Source organism: Chiloscyllium punctatum, chromosome 11 (genome assembly GCF_047496795.1).
Source record: "Chiloscyllium punctatum isolate Juve2018m chromosome 11, sChiPun1.3, whole genome shotgun sequence".
NCBI lineage: Eukaryota > Metazoa > Chordata > Chondrichthyes > Orectolobiformes > Hemiscylliidae > Chiloscyllium > Chiloscyllium punctatum.
This window is the reverse complement of record NC_092749.1, coordinates 5,675,240-5,691,397: the sequence shown is the minus strand read 5'-3', so window position 1 is coordinate 5,691,397 and position 16,158 is coordinate 5,675,240. Positions and strand designations below refer to the sequence as shown.

The following is a 16,158-nucleotide window of genomic DNA, read 5'->3' as shown; positions in this document are numbered from 1 at the left end:
CCTGGTGACAGGATCAAGGATGTCTCAGAGAGGGTACAAAATGTTCTCGCGGGGGGAGGGGCCAGCAAGAGGTCATTGTCCACATTGGAATCAATGACAGAGGAAGGGAAAAGGTTGAGATTCTGAAGGGAGATTACAGAGAGTTAGGCAGAAATTAACAAGGAGGTCCTCAAGGGTAGTAATATCTGGATTACTCCCAGTGCTACGAGCTAGTGAGGGCAGGAATAGAAGGATAGAGCAGATGAATGTATGGCTGAGGAGCTGGTGTATGGGAGAAGGATTCACATTTTTGGATCATTGGAATCTCTTTTGGGGTAGAAGTGACATGTACAAGAAGGACGGATTTCACCTAAATTGGAAGGGGACTAATATACTGTCAGGGAAATTTGCTACAACTGCTCGGGAGGATTCAAACTAGTAAGGTGGGGGGGGGGGGGGGGAGGTGCAGGGAGATAGTGAGGAAAGAGATCAATCTGAGACTGGTACAGTTGAAAACAGAAGTGAGTCAAACAGTCAGGGCAGGCAGGGACAAGGTAGGACTAATAAATTAAACTGTATTTATTTCAATGCAAGGGGCCTAACAGGGAAGGCAGATGAACTCAGGGCATGGTTAGGAACATGGGACTGGGATATCATAGCAGTTACAGAAACATGGCTCAGGAATGGGCAGGACTGGCAGCTTAATGTTCCAAGATACAAATGCTACAGGGAGGATAGAAAGGGAGGCAAGAGAGGAGGGGGAGTGATGGAAAAGAATAGACCAGTTCTAAAAGTTGAAGTTCTAAATTGGAGAAAAGACAATTTTGATGGTTTTAGGTGAGAACTTTTGAAAGCTGATTGGAGGCAGCTGTTCGCAGGTAAAGGGATGGCTGGAAAATGGGAAGCCTTCAGAAATGAGATAACAAGAATCCAGAGAAAGTATATTTCTGTCAGGAAAGGAAAGGCTGGTACGTATAGGGAATGCTGGATGATGAAATAAATTGAGGGTTTGGTTAAGAAAAAGAAGGAAGTATTTGTCAGGTATAGACAGGATAGATCGAGTGAATCCTTAGAAGAGTATCAAGGAAGTAGGAGTATATTAAAGGGAAATCATGAGGGCAAAAAGGGGGCATGAGATAGCTTTGGCAAATCGAATTAAGGAAAATCCAAAGTGTTTTTACAAATATATTAAGGACCAAAGGGAAACTAGGGAGAGAATAGGGCCCCTCAAAGATCAGCAAGGTGGCCTTTGTGTGGAGCCACAGAAAATGGGGGAAATATTAAATGAAATTTTGCATCAGTATTTACTGTGGAAAAGGACATGGAAGATATAGACTGTAGAGAAATAGATGGTGACATCTTGTAAAATGTCCAGAATATAGAGGAGGAAATGCTGGATGTATTGAAACAGGTAACAGTGGATAAATCCCCAGGACCTGATCAGGTGTACCCAAGATCTCTGTGGGAAGCCAGAGAACTGATTGCTGGGCCTTTTGCTGAGATATTTGTATCATTGATAGTCACAGGTGAGGTGCCGGAAGACTGGAGGTTGGCAAACGTGGTGCCACTGTTTAAGAAGGGTGGTAAAGACAAGCCAGGGAACCATAGACCAGTGAGCCTGACCTCGGTGGTGGGCAAGTTGTTGGAGGGAATCCTGAGGGACAGGATGTACATGCATTTGGAAAGGCAAGGACTGATGGTTGGGCCGAAGGGCCTGTTTCCACACTGTAAGTAATCTAATCTAATCTAATCTAAGTAATTAGGAATGGTCAACATGGCTTTGTGCGTGCGAAATCATGTCTCACAAACATGATTGAGTTTTTTGAAGAAGTAACAAAGAGGATTGAAGAGGGCAGAGCAGTAGATGTGATCTATGTGGACTTCAGTAAGGCGTTCGACATGGTTCCCCATGGGAAACTGATTAGCAAGGTTAGATGTCACGGAATACAGGGAGAACTAGCCATTTGGCTACAGAACTGGCTCAAAGGTAGAAGACAAAGGGTGGTGGTGGAGGGTTGTTTTTCAGACTGGAGGCCTGTGACTGGAAGCCTGTGCCACAAGGATTGGTGCTGTGTCCTCTACTTTTTGTTATTTACAGAAGAAGTGGTGGAGGCTGGTGCAATTGCAATGTTTAAGAGGCATTTGGATGGGTATATGAATAGGAAGGGTTTGGAGGGATATGGGCAGGGTGCTGGCAGGTGGGACTAGATTGGGTTGGGATATCTGGTTGGCATGGATGGGTTGGACTGAAGGGTCTGTTTCCATACTGTACATCTCTATGACTCTATGACTCTATAACTTGAAGCAAAAGGACTTCAGATGACAGGAATAAAAGTATAGGATGGAAGTGATGATGTGAAAACTCATCGTAGTCAACATCCTGGTCGGGATTGATACAAGTATGTCGAAACACTACCAAAATTTAATGAAAAAGATGTTGAAGACTTTTTTCATTTCATTTGAGAAATTGGCTCACCAGATGAACTAGCTAGAGAGTGTGTGGGTAATGTTAGTTCAGACCAAGTAGGTAGGCAGGGCTAGTGAAATGTTTGCAGCACTGTCAGAGGAGAACATGAAGAAGTAAAAAAGGCTATTTTAGTAGGCAATCATTCAGAGATGTAAGAGAAGAACCATGTCAATCTTATACTGAGTTTAAAAAAAAAATAGACAGAATAACTTGGGTAGATGGAAGAGAGCATGAGAGATAGGAAAGACATATGAGGGTCTGCTGAAGGAGTTTAAAAACTCACTTCCAGAAATGCTAAAAACTCATGTTGAGCAACAGAAAGTTCAGACAGGGAGAAGAGCTGCAGGGAGGGCCGATGAATGTGCATTAGTGTGTCAATCGAAATCTAGCTGTCGACAGCAATTTCACTCCATGAGGGATAGAAATTGGGAAAGAAGGCAGTTTTTCAACAAAATGGAGATCACACTGGGAGCAATTTACCATATGTGAAAACAGAAATCCAAGAACATGGAAAAGAGGTGAAAGACCACAGGTGTTTTCACTGCAATAAGGTGGGACACACAAAGTCACGGTGCTGGGAAAGGCACTGGGAAAAAGGATGTGGTAAAAGGGGTTAATCCAGTGGCATTGGTTAAGGCAGTGAAAGAAATCCCATGAGAAGTTGAGGAAGTGCAGGAAAGTGCACAACTTAGTCACTGGCTGAATAGTGAGATAGTGCCCGATCTTTTCAAAGACTTCACCTGTGTGGGTAAGATTTACGCAGGTAGAACAGGGAGTACAGGTCAAAAAGGTTAAAATATTGATAGATACAAGAGCTAGTCTGTTTCTAATAGTAAGAGCTGAAAATATTTGTACTCCTTCTGAAACATTGCCAGACAGCATCGTAATCCGTGGAATAAATGGAGAGAGGAACAAGGGGATGGTCAGATTGAGCATAAGGCTGATCAGCTCTCGTGCAGGAACTTGTGCCTAAAGTCGGAGGAGGTAGGGGAGGCCCTTAATGAATACTTTACTTCAGTATTCACTACTGAGAGGGACTTTGTCATTTCTGAGGATAGCATGAAACAGGCTAATATGTTTGAACAGGTTGATGTGAAGAAGGCGAATATGCTGAAAATTTTGAAAAACATAAGGATAGGTAAGTCCCCTGAGCCAGATGGGATATACCCAAGGTTGTAAGGGAAGCAAGGGAAGAGATTTCTGCATCTTTGATCAAAATCTCTGCATCCTCACTGTCCACTGGAGTAGTACCAGATGATTGGAGGGTGGCAAATGCTATTCTCCTGTTCACCAAAGAGAAAAGCGATAATCCTGGGAATTACAGACCAGACAGTCTTTCATCTGTGGTGGGCAAATTGTTGGAGAGGATTCTGAGAGACAGAACTTATGATTACTTGGAAAAACATAGTTTGATTACAGATAGTCTGCATGACCTTGTGAAGGGCAGGCCATGCCTCACAAGCCTTATTGAATTCTTTGAGGATATGACAAAAGACATGGATGAAGGTAGAGCAGTGGATGTGGTGTACTTGGTGTTTGACAAGATTCCCCATGGCATGTTCATTCAGAAAGTAAGGAGGTGTGGGATATAGGGAAGTCTGGCTGTCTGGATACAGAATTGGCTGGCCCATAGAAGACAGAGTGTGGTAGTAGATGGTCATTATTCAGCCTGGAGCTCAGTGACCAGAGGTGTTCTTCAGGGATCTGTTCAGGGACCTCTGCTCTTTGTGATTTCTATAAATGACTTGGATGAGAAAGTGGACGGATAAGTTCATCTGCTTGCTGACGACACGGAATTTGTGGAGTGATGGATACTGTGGAGGACTGTTGTAGGTTGTCTCCCTGAGGTAACAGTGGCTGAAGGACCTGAACTTAAGGGAATTTCTATTTGCCAGGATTTGGTGTTGGAGAGACTGTTAGGTCTGAAGGTTGATAAGTCTCCGGGACCTGATGGCCTGCATCCCAGGGTACTGAAGGAGGTGGCTCGGGAAATCGTGGATGCGCTGGTGATTATTTTCCAGAGTTCAATAGAATCGGGGTCGGTTCCTGAGGATTGGAGGGCGGCTAATGTTGTGCCACTTTTTAAGAAGGGTGGGCGGGAGAAAGCAGGAAATTATAGACCAGTTAGTCTGACCTCAGTGGTGGGAAAGATGCTGGAGTCTATTATAAAGGATGAAATTACGGCACATCTGGATAATAGTAACAGGATAGGACAGAGTCAGCATGGATTTATGAAGGGGAAATCATGCTTGACTAATCTTCTTGAATTTTTTGAGGATGTAACTCGGAAGATGGACGAGGGAGATCCAGTGGATGTAGTGTACCTGGACTTACAGAAAGCTTTTGATAAAGTCCCACACAAGAGGTTAGTGAGTAAAATTAGGGCGCACGGGATTGGGGGCAAAGTACTAGATTGGATAGAGAATTGGTTGGCTAATAGGAAACAAAGGGTAGTGATTAACGGCTCCATTTCGGAATGGCAGGCAGTGACCAGTGGGGTACCGCAGGGATCCGTGCTGGGACCGCAGCTTTTTACAATATATATAAATGATATAGAAGATGGTATCAGCAATAACATTAGCAAATTTGCTGATGACACAAAGCTAGGTGGTAGGGTGAAATGTGATGAGGATGTTAGGGGATTACAGGGTGACCTGGACAAGTTAGGTGAGTGGGCAGATGCATGGCAGATGCAGTTTAATGTGGATAAATGTCTGCTTATCCACTTTGGTGGCAAGAACAGGAAGGCAGATTACTACCTCAATGGTATCAAATTAGGTAAAGGGGCTGTTCAGAGAGATCTGGGTGTTCTTGTCCACCAGTCAATGAAGGCAAGCATGCAGGTACAGCAGGTCGTGAAGAAGGCTAATAGCATGCTGGCCTTCATAACAAGAGGGATTGAGTATAGAAGCAAAGAGGTGCTTCTGCAGCTGTACAGGGCCCTGGTGAGACCACACCTGGAGTACTGTGTACAGTTCTGGTCTCCAAATTTGAGGAAAGACATTCTGGCTATTGAGGGAGTGCAGTGTAGGTTCACGAGGTCAATTCCTGGAATGGCAGGATTGCCTTACACGGAAAGACTGAAGCGACTGGGCTTGTATACCCTTGAGTTTAGAAGACTGAGAGGGGATCTGATTGAAACGTATAGGATTATGAAAGGATTGGACACTCTGGCAGGAGGGAACATATTTCCGTTGATGGGGGAATGCCGAACCAGAGTACACAACTTAAAAATACGGGGTAGACCATTTAGGACAGAGATGAGGAGAAACTACTTCACCCAGAGAGTGGTGGCTGTGTGGAATGCTCTGCCCCAGAGGGCAGTGGAGGCCCAGTCTCTGGATTCTTTTAAGAAAGAATTGGATAGAGCTCTTAAAGATAGTGGAGTCAAGGGGTATGGAGATAAGGCTGGAACAGGATACTGATTAGGAATGATCAGCCATGATCATATTGAATGGCGGTGCAGGCTCGAAGGGCAGAATGGCCTACTCCTGCATCTATTGTCTATTGTCTATTGTCTATTGTTGCAACCGTACATTGACAGGATGCAGAACTGGGCTGCTAAGTGGCAGTTGGAGTTCAACATGGAAAAGTATGAAGTGATTCATTTGGGATGTTGAATTTGATTCAGAATACAGGGTTAAAGGCAGGATTCTTTGTAGTGTGGAGGAACAGAGGGATCTTTTGATCCATGTTCATAGATCCCTCAAAATTGCCATCCAAATTGAACGGATTGTTAAGAAGGGTATAGTGTGTTGGCTTTCACTAGCTGGGGGATTGATTTTAAGGGTGATGAGATTTTGCTGCTGCTCTATAAAACCCTGTTTAGCCCACACTTGGAACATTGTGTTCAGTTCTGGTCGCATCATTATAGGACGAATGTGGAAGCTTTAGAGAGGGTGCAGAGGACATTTACCAGGATATTGCCTAGACTGGAGGGCATGTCTTATGAAGGAAGGTTGAGGAAGCTAGATCTTTTCTCGTTGGAGCAAAGAAGGATGAGAGGTGACTTGATAAAGATGCATAGATAGAGTGAACAGTCAGAGACTTTTTCCCAGGACAGAAATGGCGATCACAAGAGGGTATAATTTAAGGTGATTGGAGGAATGTTGAGGGGAGATGTCAGAGGTAGATTCTTTACACAGAGACTGGTGGGTGCGTGGAATGCATGGCTAGTGTTGGCCATAGAGTCAGATACATTAGGGACATTTCAGTGACTCTTGGATAGCCACAAAGATGATAGTAAATTGAAGGGTATGTTAGTTAGTTTGATTTTAGAGTAGGATAAAAGGTTGGCACAAGATCGAGGGATGAAGGGCCTGTACTGTGCTGTACTGTTCTATATTCTATATTCCTCCATGTAAGATAAGGCTAGAAAGTCCAATCAAGAACAGGGAAGTGATGGAAAAGTCAGTTATTTCAGGAATCCCATTTATTCTTGAAAATGTTATAACTGGATCACAAATGGGAGTGAGGCCCATTGCAATGGAAAAGCCAAAAGAAAGCCAAAGAACTGAGGAGTTAAAACAAAAATATCCTGGAATTTTCCAGATTGTGAGGTGACAACATCCCACAGCCATAAGTTAAAACACTAAAGGAGAACAAAACAGAAAGATGAAGGGATTGAGGTCCAGTTGGCTGGCGCTCTGTTTGATGAGATGGTGAAGGAAAAGCCAAAGCAGCTGAAGGATCAGGCAGAGGTTTTTCATTCTGAAAGATTAATGGAATCATGATAAACAGATGAGATGACAAAGGATTTATATCAAAGTCTATTCAGAAAAGGAATTAAAGTGTATTCCAGATTGCTATTACCTTAAGGATAAAATCTTAAGGTGTAAATGGAGACCTTGGCAGGTTAGTGCAGGTGAGAAATGGGCAGAGGTTCACCAGACTGTGCTGCCGGTAGAATACAGACAGGAAGTACTGCGGGTATGATTGCCAGTCATGATTGAATGATGATACAGACTCGACAGACTGAATGGCCTAATTTCTGCTTCTATGTCTTATGATCTATGGGTAGCACACAAATTACCTGAGGTAGGAGGTCACCTCAGAGTGTGGAAGACTCAGGTTAAGATGCAGAAGCATTTTTATTGGCCTAGGTTACATAACAAAGTGGCTGAATTTTGCTGTAACAGGCAGTGATGAAACCTGTGCTTTTGACACCAATTCCTACATTCAAAGAACCTTTTACACAGGTTATGATTGTGTAGGTCCTCTCCCTAAAACAAAAAGTGGAATCAATATTTACTAACTGGAATGGGTGTGTCTACCAGGTGTCCGGAGGCAATTTCATTATGGAATGTCAAGGCATAAAGGTTGTGGAGGAGTTGCTTGCTGTCCTTACCCATTATGGACTATCCAGGGAGATTCAGTCAGACCAAATGTCCAATTTTACTGCCATAATATTTAAGGAGGTCATGGATAATTTCAGTATCAAACACTTTACATCAAGTGTGTACCATCCTGAATCCCTGGGAGCATTTGAAAGGTGGTATCAGACCCTAAAGCCAATTTTGAGGGCTTATTTCCAGAAATACCCAAATAATTGGGACGAAAGTATCCCGCTTATAGTATATGCTGTTAGAGATGCTTCAATTAATCGAATCAGTTTCTTCCATTTGAATTGATATTCAGACACTAAGTAAGAGGCTCTTTAAAATTAATTAATGAAAAGTTGATAGGACTGAAGTCAGAGACCTCACAGCTGGATTATGTATCTGAGGTGAGAGAAAGATTAAACCGAGCAGGTGAATTAACTGGACAATATTTGAAGGTGGCACAGCACCTAATGAACAAAGGAGCAGATAATAAATCTAAAATTTGTACATTTGCCTGTGGGGATAAAGTATTTGTGCTGTTACCCATGGTAGGAGACCCATTCAAAGAGGTTTAGTGGTTATTATCAGATTGAGAAGAAGTTAAGTCAGGTAAATTACCTGGTGAAATACTTATCGGGTATGTCATGCGATCATGTGGAAATGTTACTATGACAGGGAAAGGGAACCGGAGAAACAGGTATTAGTTACTGTCATTCAGAGCAAGGAATAAAATCCAGATGGTTTGGATTTTGATGTACCTCAGAATAAGTTGAATAATGAGGAAGTCCTCAAGGAATGGGATGTGGTAGTATCTGCCCCAGGTACAGAGAACTGTATTGAAAGACTTGTAATGGTACAATGAGGACTTATGTAGAAATAGAATAGGGAGGATGAATACCGTAGTACATTAGGAGAAAGTGAGGACTGCAGATGCTGGAGATCAGAGCTGAAAAATGTGTTGCTAGAAAAACGCAGCAGGTCAGGCAGCATCCAAGGAGCAGGAGAATTGACGTTTCGGGCATAAGCCCTTCTTCTGGAATGAGGAGGGTGTGCCAAGCAGCTAAGATAAAAGGTAGGGAGGAGGGACTTGGAGGAGGGGCATTGGGAATGCGATAGGTGGAAGGAGGTTAAGGTGAGGGTGATAGGCCAGAGAGGGGGTGGGGACGGAGAGGTTGGGAAGAAGATTGCAAGTCAAGAAGGTGGTGCTGAGTCCGAGTGTTGGGACTGAGATAAGGTGGGGGGAGGGGAAATGAGGAAGCTGGAGAAATCTGCATTCATCCCTTGTGGTTGGAGGGTTCCTAGGCGGAAGATGAGGCGCTCTTCCTCCAGGTGTCATGTTGCCATGGTCTGGCGATGGAGGAGGCCAAGGACCTGCATGTCCTTGGTGGAGTGGGAGGGGGAGTTAATGTGTTCAGCCACGGAGTGGTTGGGTTGGTTGGTGCGGGTGTCCCAGAGGTCTTCCCTGAAACGTTCCGCAAGTAGGCGGCCTATCTCCTCAGTGTAGAAGAGGCCACACTGGGTGCAGTGGATGCAGTAAATGTAGTGGATGCAGTGTGGAGGTGCAGGTGAATTTGTGATGGATATGGAAGGATCCCTTGGGGCCTTGGAGGGGAGTGAGAGGGGAGGTGTGGGCACAAGGTTAGCATTTCTTGCGGTTGCAGGGAAAGGTGCCGGGAGTGTGGGTTGGGTTGGTGGGAGGTGTGGACCTGACGAGGGATTCGCAGAGGTGAGGATCAGTGGGTCCTGGTGGCAATTGGAGGGGCGGGGTTCAAGGGGTGAGGAGCGGGAAGTGGAGGAGATGCGGTGGAGAGCATCATCAACCACGTCTGAGGGGAAATTGCAATCTTTGAAGAAGGAGGCCATCTGGGTTGTGGAGTACAAAGACCAATTGGTTATTTTTCAAAAAAACTCAATATCCACCAGAAAAAAATTCCACCATTGAAAAGGAGTTATTGAGTTTGATATTGGCCTCACAGCATTTTAATATTTACTTTGCAAACAATGCATCAGAAATAATTGGGAATACTGATCACAATCTTTTGATGTTTCTGTAAATATTTAAGGAGTAGAGCACCAGATTATTTTTTGGAGTCTCATGTTACACACATTTAATTTGCAGATTGTACATGTTGTGAAAATATTATCACAGACACTTTATCATGAATTTAAAAGAAAAGTTCTTATATAAAGTAGAAATGGTAGTATTCAATGTTTTGTACAAACAGAATTAGTATAAAATGTATAGCTTGAGATTAATAAGTTATGGATCCAGTAATATAACAGAATACAGTTTTAAAAGAAGAAAAAAAAATGAAACCATCTTTTTATAATGATGATTCACTTTTTCTTAAGGGGCAAGGTGTTGCAAAGTTGGGTAGGATACTTGTAGATTGGGAGGCAGGGAGTTAGAATTTGGGGTTTGTAAAGTGTTATGTGGGGAGGGGAAGCATCGCATAGTCCCTTTAAAATATGGTGTTTTTCTGTGTTTAGAGATTTACAATGGATGTCTGTGAGTGACAGCTTGAAAGTTTGCAAGTGCACAGAGAACCCAAATTAAAACATTTGTATTGACAGGCCATACAATTAGCAGACCAAGCAGCAGGTTTTAATTAAGACAAAAATCTTTTGAGCTTAGTCAATCAATTTGAACCAAGTACAGGTCGGCAATCCTTGATCTGAAATTTGGAAATCCGAGAAGCTCCGAAATCTGGTTTTTTTTTGTGAAGTTTTTTTCTCCATAGCAAGTTTGTTTGGTCTGCAAGTACTTAACCCAACTCCACATCCACTTGACCCACATCACTCAGATGTGACCTGGTGAAGTAGCTCAGCACTGGCAGGCATCAATTAACCTCTCACCCTCACAACACACTGCCCTCCACTCCGTCTGCTCCAAACCCGACCTCACCATCAAGCCAGCAGATAAAGGAGGCGCAGTGGTAGTATGGCGCACTGACGTCTACACCGCTGAAGCCAGACACCAACTTGAGGACACCTCCTCCTACCGTCTCTTTGACCATGACCCCACCCCCATCACCAAACCATCATCTCCCAGACCATACAGAACCTCATCACCTCAGGAGATCTCCCACCCAAAGCTTCCAACCTTACAATCCAGGAACCCCGCACCCATCCGCCATGACCAGGGCCTCCAAGCACTCTGTTTCTTCCTCTCCCGACGTCCCCAACAGTACCCTTTCACCGACACTCTCATTCGTTTGGTCGAACTGGTCCTCACCCTTAACAATTTCTCCTTTCAATCCTCCCACTTCCTCCAGACCAAAGGCATAGCCATGGACACCCGTATGGGCCCCAGCCATGCCTGTCTCTTTGTTGGCTACATAGAACAGTCCATCTTCCAAAGTTACACCGGCATCACTCCCCACCTCTTCCTCCATTACATTGATGACTGCATTGGCGCCACCTCGTGCTCCCGCGAGGAGGTTGAGCAATTCATCAACTTCACCAACACATTCCACCCTGACCTTAAATTTACCTGGACCATCTCTGACACCTCCCCCCCTTCCTGGATCTCTCCATCTCCATTAATGACGACCGACTTGACACCAACAGTTTTTACAAACTCACCGACTCCCACAGCTACCTGAATTACACCTCTTCCCAACCTACCTCCTGCTAAAATATTATCACGTATTCCCAATTCCTCCACCTCTGCCGTATCTACTCCCAGGAGGACCAGTTCCATCACAGAACACACCAGATGGCCTCCTTCTTTAGAGACCGCAATTTCCCTTCCCACGTGGTTAAAGATGCCCTCCAATACATCTCATCCACATCCCACACCTCCACCCTCAGACCCCACCCCTCCTACTGTAACAAGGAAAGAACCCCCCCAGTGCTCACCTTTCACCCTACCAACCTTCGCATAAACCAAATCATCTGCCGACATTTCCGCCACCTCCAAACAGACTCCACCACCAGGGATATATTTCCCTCTCCACCCCTTTCTGCCTTCCATAAAGACCGTTCCTTCCGTGACTACCTGATCAGGTTCACACCCCCCTACAACCCACGCACTCATCCTGGCACCTTCCCCTGCCACCGCAGGAATTGCAAAACCTGCACCCACACCTCCTCCCTCACGTCCATCCAAGGCCCTAAAGGAGCCTTCCACATCCATCAAAGTTTTACCTGCACATCCACCAATATCATTCATTATATCCATTGCACCAGATGCAGTCTCTTCTACATTGGGGAGACTGGATGCCTCCTAGCAGAGCGCATTAGGGAACATCTCTGGGACACCCGCACCAATCAATCACACCGCCCCATGGCCCAACATTTCAAATCCCTTACCACTCTACTGAGGACATGAAGGTCCTGGACCTCCTTCACCGCCGCTCCCTCACCACCCGACACCTGGAGGAAGAACGCCTCATCTTCCGCCTCAGAAAACTTCAACCCCAGGGCACAAATGTGGACTTCAACAGTTTCCTCATTTCCCCTTCCCCCACCTCACCCCAGTTCCAAACTTACAGCTCAGCACTTTCCCCATGACCTGTCCTACCTGCTTATCTTCTTTTCCACCTATCCACTCTGCCTTCCTCTCTGACCTATCATCTTCATCCCACCCCCATCCACCCATTGTACTCTTTGCTACCTTCCCCCACCCTCCTCCCTGACATATCACCTTCATCCCCACCCCCACTCATCTATTGTACTCCATGCTACTTTCTCCCCACCCCCACCCTCCTCTCATTTATCTCTCCACCCTTCAGGCACTCCGCCTGTATTCCTGATGAAGGGCTTTTGCCTGAAACATCGATTTTACTGCTCCTCAGATGCTGCCTGAACTGCTGTGCTTTTCCAGCACCACTAATCCAGAATCTGGTTTCCAGCATCTGCAGTCATTGCTTTTACCTCAGCGCTCATAGTACCCAGGTGTGTAGGCTGTTCAATATATATTTTTTATTTCACCGTGAAACTGTCACCTATTCCAAAATTCAAAACAATTCTGAAATCCGAAAACCAGCTGGCCCTGAGGGTTTTGAATTAAGAATGGTATACCTGCACTTAGATATCACAAGTCAAAAAAGTGTGACACAGCAGGTCCGGTAGCATCCAAGGAGCAGGAGAGTTGATGTTTCACGCAGAAGCCCTTCATCAGGAATGCCTGAAACATCAACTCTCCAGCTCCTCGGATGCTGCCTGACCAGTTGTGCTTTTCCAGTGCCACATTTTTTGACTCTGATCTCCAGCATCTGCAGCCCTCACTTTCATTCTGATGCTAAAACCTATTAAATTTAAATCTGATGGTTTTGGCAACATAGGACCGAACCTATTGTTATGACGGTGTAAGAGTACTGTACCTTTAAGAGCGTTGAAAAGCTACCAAGGATTTAGAGAAGCATAGAGAGCCTAGAACAAGGAACCAATGTAACAGTTGGTTGAAACAGCTAAGAGCTGTGTTGCCAGGATACAAAACCAAATTTGAAATTTGGCCAATCAGTTTAAATTATGCCCCAAGTTACCAAAATCCAATCGAATTTGAAAAAAAAAACATTTTGACAACAAACTAATGAAATGATTCAATGTTTTGGGATATAAATATCAGACATTTTGAACAGTTACCCAAAATGGAAAAGAGCAGCTAGCACCAACAACTAGAGAGACTGCTAACAGAAACATGTGCTCTCTTAAAGGTATCTTTAACTATCAATGACCTGTGAAGCAAAATCCTTAAGAAAAGAAGACAGGGGAATATCTACAGAGGACAATCAGCAAAGCTGACTAGTTTTGAAACATGATTTTTTTTTTGTAAATCATAACATGGATTTTTATCAGATCAGTATTATAGAAGAGAAAGTAAAAGATAGGTTTAGAGAAAGGAGCTATATATAGTTGTTAGTTAATTATTCTTTGTTAGACTTTTAAAAACTTGTTAATATTTACTTTAAATGGTGACTTTTGGGAAAGTACTTTGCCTCTCAAATTTTAACAGATTACAGCACGGGGTGAATCTTTTCAGTTTAAATTAATAAGGGGTTTACTGTATTGTAACACTATATAAAAAATATTGATATGTCATCATGGGTATAAAAGAAGGGGGTAGTTAGACAAAGATCCCAGAGACCACTAGACCTAATGCCACCTAGCTGTTGAGAGAGAATCGTTGGCTCTCACAACCTCCTGTATGTCTTATAGAAAACACAATTTAAATAACAACCATTCTCACAGCCAGTTACTATTCTTGACATAAAATTGATTGTGAATGCACAAAAGGTTCGAGAAGACATGTAATCAGCTATAATTTTGAGAAACGGAATGCTATTTTCTGTTATATCAGTGAGACTTGTATTTATTGGCACAGCATACCAGAAGAACCTTGTTTTATTTGAGACTAGTTAGTAGTTAGAAAGTATTTATTTGGCATATTAATAGTTAAGTTAATTTGGTCACTGTTAGAGTAGTTACATAATTAAATTGTTACTTATTATTTGTGAAGTGAGTGTCAAGGGTTTAATTTATTTAATAACTAGAAGTTTCTGAAAGGCAGGTTACATCACTTTCTACACTCCTTTTACAGTTTTTAGGGCAAGGTGCTCCTATTGGATGTTTTAGTTTGAGTTCTTAGAGGGGGGGGGGGTCAACCTCTGCTGTATTCCAATATCAATGACTTAGATGAAAATATAGGTGGGTGGATTAGTACATTTGCAGGTGATACAAAGATCACTGGAGTTGTGGATAGGATAGAAGGTTGTCAAAGGATACAGTGGGATATAAATCAGTGGCAGATATGGGTGGAGAAATGGCAGGTGGTGTTTAATCTGTGTAAGTGTGAGGTGTTGCCCTTTGGGAGGTCAAATGTTAAGGAAAAGTAGACAGTTCATAGCAAGACCTTGAAAAACAATTATGTAGAGGTCCAAGTTCACAGCTCTCTGAAAATGGTTATGCAAGTAGATAGGGTTGTCAAGAAGGCTTAAGCATGCTTGCATTTATTGGCCAGGGAATTGAGTACTAGAGCACAGCAGGGCAGACAGCATCAGAGGAGCAGGAAAATTGATGCTTCCTGATGAAGGGCTTTTGCCCGAAACATTGAGTTTCCTGCTCCTTGGATGCTGCCTGATCTGCTGGGCTTTTCCAGAACCACTCCAATCTTGACTCTAATCTCCAGCATCTGCAGTACCCACTTCTGCCTAATTGGTATGAGAGTAGGTTGTCACATTGCAGCTTTGTAAGACTTTGGTTAGGCCATATTTAGAGTATTGCATTCAATCCTGATTGTCACATTACAGGAAGGATGTGGAGGCTTTGGCGAGGGTGCAGAACAGGTTTACCAGGAGGTTGCCTGGATGAGAGGATATGAGCCAAAAGGAGAGGCTAGAAAAACTTGGGTTGTTTTCTCTGGAGCAGCAGAGGCTAAGGAGAGGCTTGATAGAAGTCCATAAGACAATGAGATGCATAGATATGATCAATGGTCAGAATCCTTTTCCCAGAGTTGAAATGTCTAATACAATGGGATATGCATTTAAGGTGAGAGAGGGGAAGTTCACAGGAGATGTGAGGGGCAGTCATTTCACACAGAGAGTGGGAGGAGTCTGGAACCCATTGCCAGGACTAGCGGTGGAGCCTGTTACAATCGGGGTATTTAAGGGACTTTTAAACAAGCCACATGAATATTCAAGGAATGGAGGGATATGGACCATGGGCACACAGAAGGGATTAGTTTAATTTGACATAATGTTCAGCACAAATTCGTGGGCCAAAGGGCTCATTCATGTGCTGTACTGTTCCAGGCTCTACCACGGTCTAGGAGGGTCTGAGTGCCCAGTAATCTCAGGGTCTAGGAGGGTCTGAGTGCCCAGTAATCTCAGGGTCTGGGAGGGTTTGAGTGCCCAGTAATCTCAGGGTCTAGGAGGGTCTGAGTGCCCAGTAATCTCAGGGTCTAGGAGGGTCTGAGTGCCCAGTAATCTCAGGGTCTGGGAACATATGGAGATGAGGCATTTGTTGGTGAGGAAGCCTGAATCTGGGTGAATGTGAAGTTGAAGCCAAGATGAGTCTGTTTGATTGAGCTGTTCTTGGCTGCTCCTTGCTGCAGAGTGAAAGAATCCTGTTGAACTTCAGTTTCTGTCCCATTTTATAACTGCGTACTCCGAGCTCCTTTCAGCAGCTGTCACTGTCGGCTGGCTACTCCCTTGTTGATGAAAGTGAACCTCAGCATAATGACATTTCCCTTCAGCCAGCTGGAATCAAACACAAACATCACTCAGTAATTGCCTCACAGACACCGGGAGGTGCTCATTTGTACACAGCAAGATCCCAGCAGCAGCGCTGAGCAGATGGTCAGTTTTGGTGAATGTTGGGGAATGGACACATAATCCCCAGGGAGTTCAGCACAACCTCTCTGCTCTCTACCAAAGTAATGCCCAGGGA

General features: G+C 44.1%; 1 protein-coding gene across 1 annotated transcript in view; it reads right to left on the bottom strand.

Moving 5' to 3' along the window:
- Nucleotides 1-12,499: 12,499 nt before the first annotated feature.
- Nucleotides 12,500-16,158, bottom strand: part of LOC140482694 (immunoglobulin alpha-2 heavy chain-like) — a 47,874-nt gene continuing 44,215 nt past the window's right edge. Inside the window, exon 6 of the mRNA XM_072580217.1 lies at nt 12,500-15,968. Coding sequence (XP_072436318.1) covers nt 15,846-15,968 — 123 coding nt within the window. The 3' untranslated portion in view covers nt 12,500-15,845. The remainder of the gene's footprint in view (nt 15,969-16,158) is intronic.